This window comes from Lynx rufus, unplaced genomic scaffold (genome assembly GCF_022079265.1).
Source record: "Lynx rufus isolate CCGP_SWC_20201006 ecotype Redwood Valley unplaced genomic scaffold, mLynRuf1.p SCAF_16, whole genome shotgun sequence".
Lineage (NCBI taxonomy): Eukaryota > Metazoa > Chordata > Mammalia > Carnivora > Felidae > Lynx > Lynx rufus.
Genome location: NW_025814830.1, coordinates 29,695,033 through 29,710,490, shown reverse-complemented (window position 1 = coordinate 29,710,490; position 15,458 = coordinate 29,695,033). Strand labels below are relative to the sequence as shown.

Here is a 15,458-nt window from a genome sequence, read left to right as displayed (position 1 = left end):
CCGTGTTTCCCAGCACCGCCCAATAGGAAGTGCGAAAGTAAGAGGAGGAGGAGCCTATTCCTGATTTACCAATGGAAACTCCAGATATTGCAGTCATCTCATCAGCGATTGGCCCAGTGGTGCTGGGCTAGGCCAGCCACCGCCTCTCCACTTCCTGCCGCCAGACGCTCCGGATGCACTTCCGGCGTGCCTTTACCTCCTCTTGCGCTCTCATGTTAATGGCGGGTGGCGTCTGCTGAGGAGAACGCGAATAACCGCTCCCGGCACAGGGAAAGTCTCCCTGCCTGCCCCATTTCCTCTCGCCGCCAGTATTCGAGCTAGTCAGCATGTCCGTGGTGCCGCCCAATCGCTCACAAACCGGCTGGCCCCGAGGGGTCAACCAGTTCGGCAACAAGTACATCCAGCAGACGAAGCCCCTCACCCTGGAGCGAACCATCAATCTGTAAGTGCGGCCTGGCCTTAGCGCGCTGCCTTCGCGGGCACTCCCTTCCTCTTTAGCGCTCCTCAAGACTCCAGATCTTCTGGCGCGTCCCTGGCCCTCGGCGGGCTCCACGCCTCCCCACCATCTCCAGTCCCGCTCGCGGACGCGCGCTTTTGAAGATCCCTCGGGGCCCTTTCCTGGTCCTCGGGCGCCATGGGGTTAGAGTCCTACTTGGGAGGAGGGTTTTCCTTTTCTGGAGAGAAGGCTTGCTCCCCTGCCCCTCCATTCAGTCATTCTAGGAAAATCCCAAGTTTGTTTTGAACTCACCCCCTCCCCACGCCTTCAGAGGTAACCTACTGGAAAAGGTGTGTTTATTTTTCCTGTCCAATGTTTCTGTTTTCACATCACGTTTGTGGTATTGTTTTTGTGTTTTTATCTGGTATGAATGGTGTAATGTATCGTTTTTGCAGTTTTCACTTTTCTGTAGCGGTAAGCTTTCGAGATCTCGGTATGAAGCTTAGGTTTAGGTTTTTTCTCTTAACTGCTTAATTGCATTTGGGCTCTTGAATGCAGCACATTTTATTCCTGTGTTCAGAACTAGTTGGCTTACCCTATGCATTCACCTGCGGCATTGACTGCCGCAGCGACCGGAGTCAACCACCGCGTAGGCCCCAGCTTAGGGTGGATTCTGTTAGGGTTGGGCTTTCATTCAGACCGTGGAGGGGACCAGCCTGCAGCCCCAGAGAATCCACTGTGGCCTGCGTTTTTATTTTCAACACTTTTCTGTTTAAGCCCTTCAAGCCCTTGCGTGTCGATGTCACTCACAAAAGTCATCTTGCAGTGGCGGGTAATTGGCGTTTGGGCTCTGTCTTGATCAAGAAATTGTCAGAATATCCTTTTTCTTTTCTTTCTTTCTTTCTTTCTTTTTTCTTTTTTTTTTTTTTTTTTTTTTGCTTTAAATAATATCTTAGAGTTTGTGACCCACCGTGGTGCTGACCTTAATGGAGGAAAGTAGCCAGTTTATACTGGTCAGTATTTATAAGGTACAAGAATTTACTGATACTGGTGTTTCCATGAGAAACTTTAAGTTTCTCTATTTTACATTCAAATAAATGAACTTGTTCCCTTCAACAGTGATTTGAAATGGAAAAGATGGTGGTTGTTATTGTTTTATTTGGCAAAACAGGTGCTGGCTTGGAAAGTTAGATAATAAAAATGTTAGGTTTATTAAATCTGTAGGTAGTGGTGTATGTACATGCTAATATCTCTAGCTATTACATTAGCATAATAGCAGTTTAATTTCATATCTCTTCTTCAAAACATCTTCATAAGATTTCCATGAAGTGGAAAAGGTAATTTTTTTTTTTTTTCTTTTCATGTGAAAGCACAGCTTCTGGATTACTTTGGTAATTAGAGCTAGGGCTCACGGTTTTCTCTTGAGTTAACTTTATTCCTGCACCAATTTGCATCAAATGACTACGTAGAATTAACTTGGTGAAACGTTTTTATTTTTGCCCCATTAAAGTTATGGGTTGATGGGGATGCCTGGGTGGCTCATTCAGTTTAAGTGTCCAACTTTGTGGCCAAAGTCATGGTCTCAGGGCTCTTGAGTTCAAGCCCTGTGTCAGACTCTGTGCCGACAGCTCAGAACCTGGAACTTGCTTCAGTTTTCTGTGTCTTCCTCTTTCTTTGATCGTCCTCTGCTTGTGCTCTCTCTCTCTCTTAAACATAAATAAACATTAAAAAATTTTTAAAAAGTTGTGGGTTGATGAACTTTACAGAACGTTTCCTCTCCTGTATAAATACAGTATTCAGAAAAAAAATCACTGATGTGAACTCATTTCACCAGGGTGCATTATAATCTAACTTGAAAACAAGTCCTCTTCCCCACAATATACTTTATTTTAGGAAACATTGCATAAATGCCTACTTTGTATCAGGCACTGGGCATAATGCTTGGTGTACAATGGAGAAGTCCCTGCTTTGCTAACTGAAGAGATGATGGAAAGTAGTGGCTCATCTTGTAGAAAAATAAGTATTAGTCTTTAACACCTATAGTTAATAGAATTTCTGATTAGATTGGTAGAGGAGCCCTAGGGAGCATTAGCTAGGTTGTCGATATTAGTATGGCAGCCGTGATAAAAAACCAGGGGAGTACCAGACATCCAGGTGGCCGCTTCTCTAAGCATTTGAGGGCCTTAAGGATGGTGTTGTCTATAGTTGAAAGTTCAAGTGTGGGTAGCAGCTTGATCTAATGGTAGCTCTGACTTTATAGTCCAGAGAGCTGGATTCTAATCTTTGCTGTCACATTAACTAGCTGTGTAACTTTGGACAAATCCTGTGTCTCTGAGTACAACATATACACCTTTATACCATAGTTTCTTTATCTGTGGTTGGAATCTGTCATGGTAAATTATTGTCTTCAGTTCTCACGTGAGATGTTTGTCTTTGGATCACAGGTACCCTCTTACCAATTATACTTTTGGTACAAAAGAGCCCCTCTATGAGAAGGACAGCTCTGTTGCAGCCAGATTTCAGCGCATGAGGGAGGAATTTGATAAAATTGGAATGAGAAGGACCGTAGAAGGGGTTCTGATTGTCCATGAACACCGGCTACCACATGTGTTACTGCTGCAGCTGGGCACAACTTTCTTCAAATTGTAAGTGTCACTGGAAATTAACAGCAAGACAACTTTTAGGATTGCTGTTTTATGCAGCTTTGGAATACAGTTTTAGACCTTAGTCATTTATTTCCACAAACACTACTGTTAATGGAGTCTTCAGAAAGAGGAATTCATAAGTCATTTTCCTCCAGGGTAGTGCTCATTTATTGCCTAATTAGAAATCTGCATGTGTCTGTATATTGCTAATAATTGAGCCTGATAGAAGCCCTGTACAGCAAATAAGTCCAAATTCAATTTCTAGGTATCATTGAGGCATTACTAAGAACAATTGATATTATTTCTTTCTTAGGGTGAATAGTGTTTATTTTTCTTAAAATGACTTACATATTTATAGATAACTATTTAGTTTTATCATTTAAACTTATAAATCTCTCAGTATTATACATTTAGTCCACAACTATTTGACCAGATTATACCAAAAAGGTCAAATCCTTAGATAGGAATTCTTGAAAAATGTCCCATTTTTCAGACCTAAAGAATGTGGTCCACTGCCTCTCTGGGCGAATGTCCCATTTTTCAGACCTAAAGAATGTGGTCCACTGCCTCTCTGGGCGTTTCTAGAATCCATTTTCACCAGCTAGCTTCCAGAGAGAAGAGATTGGGATGGACTCATGGCCAGCAGTTATATTTGTTATGTTACACGTTTTGTTTGTTTAAAACTAGGGTTTGTGTACTGTTAGTCTGGTGACTTAATACAATGAATTCAACTTTCTAGCACATTCTTTCCCCTCCCTTTACATTTGTTTGCTTTGATTGCCTTAGGCAACATTGAAATATGTGTTATTCAGTTACATGATAGAAATTAAGCATTATTTTTTTTCTTCCTGTTACCCTAAAATTGTATTAAGTTGAAAGCTGAAATTCTTAACTTTTATACAGACCTGGTGGTGAACTTAACCCTGGAGAAGATGAAGTGGAAGGACTAAAACGCTTAATGACAGAGGTATTTTTCCATTTAACCACTTTTGCAGTTTGATTCTTGCCCTGAATACCACCAACCTAATGCATAGTTAGGCTTTTTATCTCTTGTGGAAAGGATAAGTTTATTTTGAATAGTTTTCAATAAGTAAAACATAAACAACAGTGTTACTACAATGTTTAATTTCTGCAAGTTGATCTTGTGCTTTATCTTAACTTTTTTTGTTGTTGTAATGTTGTTCTAACAATAATGGTTAATAAAAGCCAACATTTATTGAGTACTTATTGTGCTAGGCACTGTTCTGAGTGCTTTACATGCAATAACTCCTTCAACCATCACAACAGCCCTTGGAGGAAGTACTATTATTAATCCCATTTTACCCATTGGGATACTGGGCCCAGAGGTTCAAGTAACTTGCCTGATGTTTACAGCTAGTATGTCATGTGGCTGGAGATTTGAATGTAGTATTATTCCAGTGTAGACCGCTATAGGGTTTTGACAAGAGAATGATTACTGCTAAATACCTATTTTCGTTTTTGCACTTTTATCTTTTAACCTTTACTCAAATTGTGCCACCTTTTAAAAGCACTCTAATGTCTGCCTCTAAAGACTAGGGGCCAAATGTATATAGATGCTCGAGATTTTGAGATTGCAGGTTGTTTTCACTTTTTAGCATGCAATCCTTCCCTCTTTAATTGCAAAACTAATATACGTTTTGTGCCAAAACCTTGGCAGATACAGAAAAGCAGAAGGAGAAACAAATTCTACCACCTGTAATTCTACCACTTTGACCTACTGGTTTATCTTTCTAGTATTTTTTCTGGTGCATTGTAACTTTTAAATATTGTGCTGTGCTTAGACTTCCATTCATATGTGGTTGATTGGACCTACTTGCTTAGCTCAGCTCCTTCTCAAAACTCCACCAAAAAGGAAGTAGAGTTTTTGTTTTTTTATTTAAGATATAAAGTCAGTAGGATTGAAGGAGTGTAAGATGAGACAAAAGCGAAAAAGAAATTTTAGGAGCTAGAAAGCAGATGGGCATGTCACATCTGTCTTAGCAGAAACTCTCAACAGGAAGGTAGTCCAGGACCTAGCACTACAGAGCAAAAGGTTGAAGGATTGGAAGTGCCAGGTGCCCATGAAAGTGGGGGCATGCATGGACTGAAAACTGGGTTGATTGACAGTTTGTATAGGACATACTTCTATATCTAGGTCATCTTCCCCACTCTGTACAGTTAGACAAAGACTAGCTGGTGATTGATTGTCAGTAGCTATTCACTCAGAACACTAAGCATTGAAAAAGTAGAGGAGATGAGAATAAGTGAGAGTTTACATCCTCAGTAGTGAGACTTCTAGACTTCTACTACACTCATAAAATGGTGACAACTAGGCTTACATACATACTCTGGGCTGAAGGTTGGAGGTTTTGTTTCTGGAGAAAGTGGCCAGTCCAAAACAAACAAACAACCCTCCAGATGATAGTATTTGAGAATCTTCCCAAAGAACAGTGTGATCCTATCACAGACAGGTGATAGTTAAGCATCTTATTGCTTTACTCCTAATTGTGAGCCAGGCTTTTGGAGAAAGCGTCTTAAGAAGAAAGAGAGTAAAAGAAGCAAATGAAAGTCAACAGAAACAGAAAACTCAGCAACAAAATTATGACTCGTATTTTTGGTGTGATGAAAGGAGATAGCTCATGTGTGGAACACTGTGCCATAAAAAAGACTATTCAGCCAACAAGAAAGAACCCATGATATTAAAATGTTAGCAGAAACAAAAAATTCAGTAGAGGGTTAAAAGATTGAATTGGCAAAATCTAGAAAGTAGAATGAAAAGGTAAAACAAAGGTAAGAAGAGACAAAATTAGTGGGTCATTCTAGAAGGACCAGAATAGATTATAGATAAATAGAACAAAGGAGGAATAGCAAAACAATAACTCAAGAAAATTTCCCAAACTCAAATAACATGAGTTTTCAGATTAAAAAAGACCTATTGGCCTTCCCTCTATAATGAATGTTAAAAGATCCATGCAAAGGCATATCATCATGAAATTTTATTTTTTTTATTTTAGAGAGAGAGAGAGCATGTGGGCAGAATAGAGGGATGGTGGGGGAGGGAAGAGAGAGATAATCTTAAGCAGGTTCCATGCTCAGTGCAGAGCCCAACACACGGTCTCGATCCCATGACCCCAGGATCATGACCTGAGCCAAAATCGAGTCAGATGCTCAACCAACTGAGCCACCCAGGCACTCCTGAAATTTTAAGTACGTAAGGATAAAGAGAAGATCCTAAAAACTTCCAAAGTTGGGGAGGGGAGGAGAGACAGGAATTAAATCCAAAGCATCAAAATTGGAAATGGTATTGTCTTCCTAGAAATAACACCGAAGTTAAAAGGTCTGGGAACATGCCTTTGTAATTCTGAGAGAACATGATTTCTGTCATAGAATTTTCTGTCTAATCAAACCATAAATCAAATGTACAGGTAAAAAATTTATTTCTAGACCTACAGTTTCCAGAAATATATCTCTTGTACCTTTTCCCAGGAAGCTCCCTCCCGGGAGCTTCCTGGGAGGGTGTTCACCACCAAAATGAAAAAACTAAGAAGATACAGTATTCAGAATATAGAGAGGATCTAACAACACAGGAAAGAGGAAAAGGGAAGTCCTAGGCCTCCAACTGTGAGGCAGGGCTGAGAGCATCTACAGAGTGGTGGAGGATATAGAAAGTCTGTGAGTGGGGCGCCAGGGTGGATCAGTTGGTTGAGTGATGTCGGACTTTCGATTTTGGCTCAGGACATGACCCTGGGGTCATGGGATTTAGCCCTGCATTGGACTCCAAGCTAGATGTGGAGCCTGCTTGGGATTCTCTCTCTCTCTCTCTCTCTCTCTCTCTCTCTCTCTCTCTCTCTCTCCCCCCCCCCCCTCTCCCTCTGCCCCTCTCCCCCAGTTGTGTGTGTGTGCTCTCTCCAAAACAAAACAAAAGTGTCTTAGGAAAAAATGAAAGTGATAGAAAATTTGATGTTTTGAGAAAAAATTTAAATTCTTGGGAGAATGTGGAGATGAAGTAGTGATAGTGAATGATACGGATATATGAGATAGTTATTAACTCTGAAAGAAAAGGTTAGTTGTGTAGTAACAAAATGTAATTACGGTTTACTAAACACTCTGGTATGTCTGATTCACCTAGTTACAGTGATTTAAGTACCAAATATAAACGTAATCAAATGGTGGAGGAGAAAGTATGAATGGAGGATGTAATTTTTGAGATCCAAATTCTCACCCACAGTAGAGGGTGTTAATGGTTTTTTTTCTTTAGGTTTATAAAAACATAATAAGGTAATCAAAAAATGCCAAGAAGAATGCATTGAAAGTGTAACTGTAGTGGAGAATCCTGATAAACACTACCTCAGTCGGGTGATCAAGATTAACATCAGTGAAAAGTCCTGCCGATAGAACGTGCCCTGATGTGATGTGATGAGAATGGTACTTTAGCTCTGTGGTCTTCCTCTCCAAACTTCCCAAAATCTATAATCCCAGTCTAATTGAGCATTTTGCAAAATATCTGATCAGTGTTCCTTAAAACTGTGAAGATCATCAAAAACAAGGAAACTTTGAGAAACTGTTACAGTCTATAGGAAAAATTGTGCATAATTTAAATGTAGTAGCTTAGAGGAGATTCTGGGACTAGAAAAGGACATTAGTTAAAAACTAAGGATATCGCAATAAAGTATGGGCTTCCAGTTGATTATAAAGTATCAGTATCGGTTCCTTAGTTGTGACAAACGTGCTGTCCTATTATGAGATGTTAATAATAGGGGAAACCGGGTATGGGATATATAGGAAGTCTGTAGCATCTTTGCATTTTTTTTTTTTTTCAGTAAATCTGGAGCAGTTTTTTGTTCGTTTGTTTCAAGTTTTTATTTAAATTGTGATTAACATGTAGTATAATATTAGTTTCAGGAATAGAAGTTAGTGATCCATCAGTTGCTCATTACAACAATAATACCCATCGCCCATTTATCCCATCATCCTGCCTACCTTCTCTCCAGCAACCCTCTGAAACTTAAACAGTTTATTTAAAAACAAGGGGAATGCTTGTAAAAATAGAGGCAAGTATTGGAAAACAGCTAAGAGTTGAAAGTTGTAGCCAGTGGAAATTGGGAAAGTGGGACAGGGAACTTCTCATGGTAAACCTTGTAGAACCATGTTCGACCAATAAAAATGTATGGAGTGTGATTGTGATTAAAATAACTTAAAGTCTAATGTAATGCACAGATTTATAAAAATGAGAATTGTGAATTTGGAACACTTTTTTCTATAATTTAGGTAGGTGGGTGATTTACATAAGCCTCAGCTTGATTCTGGAAACACTATTGTATGTATGGCATTGGCTGATGTAAGTAATTCATCACCTTTGGTTTTCCATGTGTGGTCAGGATGTAACAACAGATTGTTGGTCCTGTATAGTTATGTTGATGCTAGATTGCCATTTTGGCACTCATAGTGTATGTCTTGGGCCAAGAGACACAGGTAATATTAGATAAAAAGTCATAAAGAGGAAATCTATATTTTCACAAAAGAAGGATATAAATGGATTGTTTATTGGGTGTCTTATTTCTTTTTAACAGATACTGGGTCGTCAAGATGGAGTCCTGCAAGACTGGGTCATTGATGACTGCATTGGTAACTGGTGGAGACCAAATTTTGAACCTCCTCAGGTCAGTGCTCATTTATATTTGCTGGGCATTTGGGTAAGTAGAAAACGAATTTAATTCTAGCCATTTGAAAAGAGTGTAGTAGAATTTGACTTGAAATTTTCTTTTCTCTCTCCTTAATTTAGATAAAAAATGAAAAAGCCAAGCATTTGTTCTTTTAAAGGAAAATTTCAAACATACAAAAGTAGAAGGAATAGTGAAAATACATGAATCCCATTACCTGTCATCCACAGGTTAACAGTTAGCAACTCATGGTCAGACTTCACCTGCAACCCCATTTCCCCTGCCCTCACCTTGGATTATTTTGGAGCAAATCCTAGGTATCATTTGGAATGTAAATATTTCAGTATGTATTTCTAAAACACAAGGGTCTTTTTAAAAACACTACCACAATACACATTCTCACATTAATAAATTATTGCATGAGCTCATTAAATATGTATATCCCTTGAGTAGTTTCAAGTTTTATTTTTATTTTGTTTTCTAATTTGTTTAAATTAGGACAGTCTCTTAAATCTCTTTTGGCTGGTTGGTTTCCTATTTCTTTTTTTCCTTGTAATTTATTTGTTAATGAAAGCAAGCTATTTAAAGTCTTTTGTGTTTCCATTGCTGATTGCATCTGCCTGTTGTCGTTGAACATGTAGCTGTTTGGCTTCTGTCCTATAAACTGGTAGTTAGATCAAGAGGCTGGATTTGGCTAATGAGGGAGTGCAAGGCTTACTTACCATAGGCAGTATATTGTTTATTGCTGCATAATAAATGATCCCCAGGGGCGCCTGGGTGGCGCAGTCGGTTAAGCGTCCGACTTCAGCCAGGTCACGATCTCGCGGTCCAGGAGTTCGAGCCCCGCGTCAGGCTCTGGGCTGATGGCTCGGAGCCTGGAGCCTGTTTCCGATTCTGTGTCTCCCTCTCTCTCTGCCCCTCCCCCGTTCATGCTCTGTCTCTCTCTGTCCCAAAAATAAATAAACGTTGAAAAAAAAAATTAAAAAAAAAATAAATGATCCCCAAATTTAGCAGCTTAAAACAGCAAACATTCGTTATCTTCATTTCTCAGGTTCAGGCATCTGGGAGCTGCTTAGTTGTGTAGTTCTGGCTCATGGTCTCATGAAGTTATGGTCAGGTTGTCAGTGGGATTGCATCCCCTCCAGGCTGGACTCAGGCTGAAGAATCTAATCCCAGGTTCACACATGTGTTTGTCAGCGGGCCTCTCCTCCCGGACTGTTGGACTGAAGGCTTCAGTTCCTTGTTGGGTGTTGACCCGAGGCCTCTCTCTGTTACCGTGAAGCGTCTCCACAGTGTAACTCCCAGTAAGGCAGCGGGCTTCCACTAGAGGTTGAGATCCGATATAGAGATAGTGACAGAGAGAGTGCTCAAGGAGGAAGTTGTGGTCTATTATAACCTAATCTTGACAGTGTCATACCATCACTTACTTCTGTATGCTATTGGTTGCACAAGCCAACATGGTACATTGTAGGAGGGCACTGCACAAAGGTGTGGATACCGGGAGACCGTGGGGGTCATCTTGGAGGATGGCTGCCACCGATGGTATCGTGCACTTCCATCAGAAGTTTTTTAATGTCTGGTTGTCTCTTTCTGTAATGTTAGTGGCTCATTGATAATAGTTTTTTGGGTTTCATTACGGTTGTGATAGTTTTATTAAGGAAAACTTCTCTCATCAACTGTTTGGTTACCGTGAGGTATAGTTTGTGTAGGAAAGAATAGATGCGTCTTTTCATAAGAATGAATTTATTAGTATCCTCCAAAGATGTTATTCAAGAGAAAGAATAAGACAAAGACTTGGGTGCAGACATTTTGTTTGGGAAGTGATCCCAGAAAGCAATAGACTGATGGGAGAGGGTAACCAGAAACAGCAATAGTCAAAAAAAGAAGGGCACATAATTGATTTTATTATAACTGTGGGCAACTGGATCCTGCTGAGGACTGTGAGGAACCATGTGGAATGTACCAAATTGTTCCATCAGAAGGATGGAAGAGGAGATTCATACCCCATTGGATAGGGATTAAATTAACTCCCTTGCACTTTCATGTTGAGTCTGAGCATTGGTTGATTTTTGGGGGCTTTGGAAATGCTTTGAGGCTGAAAAGCAGAGACTGAGACAGTGGCAGCAAGCTGGGAGCTTTCTAGCACTTCCCAACACAGCTGCCCTGAAATCTGAAGTGGGATGGGATCTGAGGTGGGTGCTGAGGGGCACAAAAAGTGTGTTTCATTGACCTTTTAAAGTGTCATATGACCTCATGGATTTAAATACATTTGTTGTGTTTTAATCCATTGTAATGATTGACGATGGTACTGATGTCCAAGTTTTCTCACCTTTAACTGATGAGAGCCTCTGATCCTGAATCCTATAGACAAGGCTCTATGACTTGGATACCTTCTTTGCATTATGTGGTGTTCCAGGTTAAGAATCATACAAAATATCAACCAAGTAAAGATTAGATTATTATGTCTGTCCTCTTCCTTCTGACTCTCTAGTATAGCTGAAGGATAGGAAGATAAGGTGCTGTGGAAGCTGGTGCTAGTACTCACTCCCTGAGGATTGTCCTGGCCTTAAGAAAGTATCCGCTATCTGGAAATAGTGAAGTTCTGGTCCAAAGATACATGAAACAATTATTTTAAACTTTTTATGGTTTCTTGAACATTCTTTGATCGAACTGGAAGCTCAGTAATAAGTTTTCCAGGCTACTTTCTAAATGCCCTCATCTCCCCTACCGAAGGGCTAGGACAGTTACTTTAATTCACTGAACCCTAGGGTTGGCTCTGCTAGCATGAGGTGTAACTCAGGTGTTGTGTGTAGGTGTTACGTGTTTATTTAATACACTTGGGGTAGTGGTTAGGTGTCAGTGGGAAAAGAGCATGACACCGTCTCCCTGTCTTTTTGTATAAAGTGCCCTTGGCTTAAAATAAACACCAAGAGGAAGACTGGAGAAGAAAGGCTTAAAAGAAAAGGAACATGTAGCCATAAGTAGAAGAAAATTGGGGTAATTAATGCCAGTCACTGTGGTTTGGTCATGGTGTGGGAGTTTCTGTTTTATGTGAACCACAGGTCTCCCATAGCCTGTGCTATTCAAACTACTACTTACCTTTTTGTTTGTTACTGCCAGTGCCTGGTTTTCATGATCATGTAGGGCGCCTCCAAAGCCTGGGATGGTTGTCTTCGTTCATCATACTTTAGGGATGGCTGCACTGTGTAATTATTCTGACTGGAATACTGAGATAATCCAGTGAGGGGTAGCATAGTGGGAAGTAACAGGCTTTTATAGTGTGATGATGGTTGAGTAGATGAGGTTGAATCCTGATGTCACTACTTACTTGTGTAATCTTGGGAAAGACCTTTAGCTTCTCAGTGTAAGTTCTTACATTAAATGTGGGGGATATTACCTTCTTTTGGCTGCCTCTGTTTTATCCTACTCTCCCCTTATATCTATTTTCATCATTTTTCAATTGCCCTGCCCTCAAATACAACTCCCAAAGCCAAAGTAGATTTTTCTGAATGTATTATGGGGAGGTGCAGGAGAGATCTGTATCCCAGACTTTTAAAATTTGCTCTGTGAAAATTCTTTCTGAGGTTGTAGCCTCCCCTCTCTAATTTTCTTTAGAATCTCTTAAGTTCTCCAAAATATTTTCTGCATTTTCACAAGCAACTTGATTCTCTCCAGCTGATAGGACTCCCCTTCCACTGCTCGTCTGGTGTTCCTGAAGCGTGCATCTGGTGTGTTGTGGCATCATTGGGGGAGGAGCATCTTGTCAAATACCTCACGGGCCATATTTAATCTTTTAATATAGCAAATGTGTCCACATCAGAATTCTAGAAAATTGAACTTAGTGATTTTTTTTTTTTAAACAACTTTTATTAGAATAGTACTTAATGTCAGACTTCATTGGGTTGTAAATTTCTCAAGCTGTCAATCCTACGACTGCATATTTAATTGACTTGAATGGTTTTCTACTTATTACGTTGTGTTTATTAAGCATTTGTCTATTAGAACATCTGTTAGGTACTAGGTTTTGGTCAAGGCCAGACTAGAAGGGGTTCTAGTTCTCCCAACAGTATACATTGTATTGGGAAATAAACATATAAAGAAATAATTGAAACCGCAGGATACATGTTAAGTAAAATTGTGTTGGCATTATGAGAACTTAGTCTCTAAAGGTTGATATTTGATCATAAGGTATGAAATGGAAGAAGTTGATAAATAAAGGTATGGAGTTGATTAAGGGATGTCTTGGCAAATACAAATTCTTCTCTTTTGCTATTTTAGTATCCGTATATTCCTGCACATATTACAAAGCCTAAGGAACATAAGAAGTTATTTTTGGTTCAACTTCAAGAGAAAGGTAAGTTTGTTTTCGAAAGCACCCACCTAAAAACTTTTGTAGAGTAATTTCAAGAATACTTCTATTGGTGTTTTCTCCACGTTCCTTAAAATTTTGGATTTATTCTGAAAATAAAAGCACATACTATGTTTGTACAGAATTCACTAGTTTTTCTTATAGGTGTGCCAGTCATGCTATAGGGGGGAAAGTAAATTTAACTAGAGCATAAAATGCCATTTGGTGGCATTTTGAAATAACTCTATTGATACATTGTAACAAACTGAAAATTTTAGATGATAGATGAACTGATTTTTTTTAATACCATATTTAGATCTGTTGTACATTTTAACAAATAATTATTCCATGTCTTAAATATGGAATTAATAAATTATAAACCCGAGGCTCTGCTCTTCTCCTTGTTCCCAGGGCCAGCACTTCTAAGGTGCTCTTACTTGTTAGCAACATGAACTATGAACTTTGCCCAGAAGATACAACCAAAAAATGTGTTAATGGGAATTACCTTTTTCCTCAAAAGTTTCTCAAATGTAAAACCAGTGAGTGATGAATTTATGAATGAATTAGAAGCAGTGATTGTATAAGAATTTACAGAAAATGAATACTGTTTTATTTTATTTTAGCCTTGTTTGCAGTCCCTAAAAATTACAAGCTTGTAGCTGCACCATTGTTTGAATTATATGACAATGCACCAGGATATGGACCCATCATTTCCAGTCTCCCTCAGCTTCTGAGCAGGTATAGAAAGTTGAACATTCTGTGGCTGATTAGTCTGAATTGCCAGATTTAAAATATTCTGAGCTGGTTGAGAAGGGGTAATTATGAATTTTGGTTTTTAAGGAAACTAACACGTAGATGGATTCATAGTTAATGTACAAGCCATAGAGTAAATATGACTGACTAAAAAGTGTCCCCAGACTCCTCAAGTTGCAGCATGACATTCTTGTAAATACCAGAAGTGTACCAGCGGTGCTCTTCCCCAAATCTGATTTATTTTTTTTTTTACTGTTAAGATTGAAGTCTTCATTCAAAGAAGAGATGGTAAAATGGCAGTCAGCAGTGTATAATAAAAACCAGGGAAATTATCTGTATAAAAATGTGGAGAATTGAATCTCTTGGTGTAATATGTTCTCTTTCGTCTTCAAAGCCTGCTATAGTTAGGCCTATTGGGTATGTGGGATTAAGTCTTGAACTTTGACATACATGGAGATTTTTTGTGTTTCTTTTGGCAGGTAGAGTGATAAGTGCATTAAAAAAAAAAAGTTGGCTTGTACTGTTTGAGGAGCCTTCTATGGATAGGGATCGCAGAACAATGTGGTGGCTAAGAATATAGATTCTGAGGGCAGTGTTTGGATTTGAATTCTACCTTTAATAACTTCCTGGCAGTGTGACCTTGGACAAACTCTCCTGTTTGCTTGTTTCTTCACCTGTAAATCAGGGTGGTAGTCCCCACTTCATAGAATTGTGAGGAGTGAGTAAAATGATGCATCTGAAGTGCTTAACAATAGTGCCAGGCGCCTGGCAAATGCTGACATAAATATTAGTTCAAAAACATTTCCAGTAGTGATTTTGGCTTTCTGTGAAACCTTGTTGATTAGGAAATTGGTCTTTCTATTTTGTTACATGAATCAAACTTTATCTTTTGCTCCTCTTGGTCTAATGATGGGTTAAAAGTTGAAGTATGACGTATGAAAAAGAGCCCTAACATCACTTACCAGGTATCAGGAACTGTGCTGAATGGCAGAGTACCATGAGGTATAAAAATTTTCCTTCCCACAAGGAACTTGTTAGTGGATAATTAATCAAATGTACACTCTTAAATTTTGTTTTTAGTTGTAAGTATTTAACAACACTTATTTAATGTGTAAGACCAGACAGGTGAGAGAAAAAGTATGTCTCCGTATAGAAAATGCCAATAATGTCAAAGGAGGGCAGAAATGTTCACATTTCTTTATCATCATCTAAGGTAAAAAACTTTGTAAATTATGCTGTTTTTAATAAAGATATTGTTCTTTCTAAAATTCAGGTTCAATTTTATATACAACTGAATTCCTGCACAGTGGAGAAGTAAAAGAAGCCGTCTCTGTGAGCACAGCTATAACACATTGTAGAATAAACATGGTAGACAAGGTTTTTTTTGGTTTTGTTTTGTTTTGTTTTGTTTTTTATCTCTTCCCCAATCCCTAAATTGCTACCTATTTTCTGTTTGAATAGTAAAGTTAATATGAAGAACTAGATAGTGGTGTAAACAAATGTGATAAAGTTTAATTTACTTTTGGTTCTACTCCTACTTTTTGTACAACATTAAAGAGTATGGACTTCTTTCTATTTGTATTTTTGTTTTTCACATTAAACTTGGAAAATTCTTA

The 15,458-nt window shown here is 38.9% G+C and overlaps 1 protein-coding gene across 1 annotated transcript; it reads left to right on the top strand.

Annotated features, from left to right (window-relative positions):
* Positions 1–195: 195 nt before the first annotated feature.
* On the top strand, positions 196–15,458 carry NUDT21 (nudix hydrolase 21). The gene is made up of 7 exons (XM_047078427.1): positions 196–442; positions 2,881–3,081; positions 3,985–4,048; positions 8,652–8,741; positions 13,020–13,095; positions 13,713–13,827; positions 15,116–15,458. Exons 1-7 carry the CDS (start codon positions 327–329, stop codon positions 15,135–15,137), a joined length of 684 nt encoding a protein of 227 aa, XP_046934383.1. The 5' UTR covers positions 196–326; the 3' UTR covers positions 15,138–15,458.

Excerpts from the sequence above, each read along its gene's own strand:
- NUDT21 (XM_047078427.1), top strand. The coding sequence starts at position 327 with ATGTCCGTGGTGCCGCCCAATCGCTCACAAACCGGCTGGCCCCGAGGG. Across the intron at positions 443-2,880 it reads CTGGAGCGAACCATCAATCT|GTACCCTCTTACCAATTATA; the intron begins GTAAGTGCGGCC and ends TTTGGATCACAG. Across the intron at positions 13,828-15,115 it reads CTCCCTCAGCTTCTGAGCAG|GTTCAATTTTATATACAACT; the intron begins GTATAGAAAGTT and ends TCTAAAATTCAG.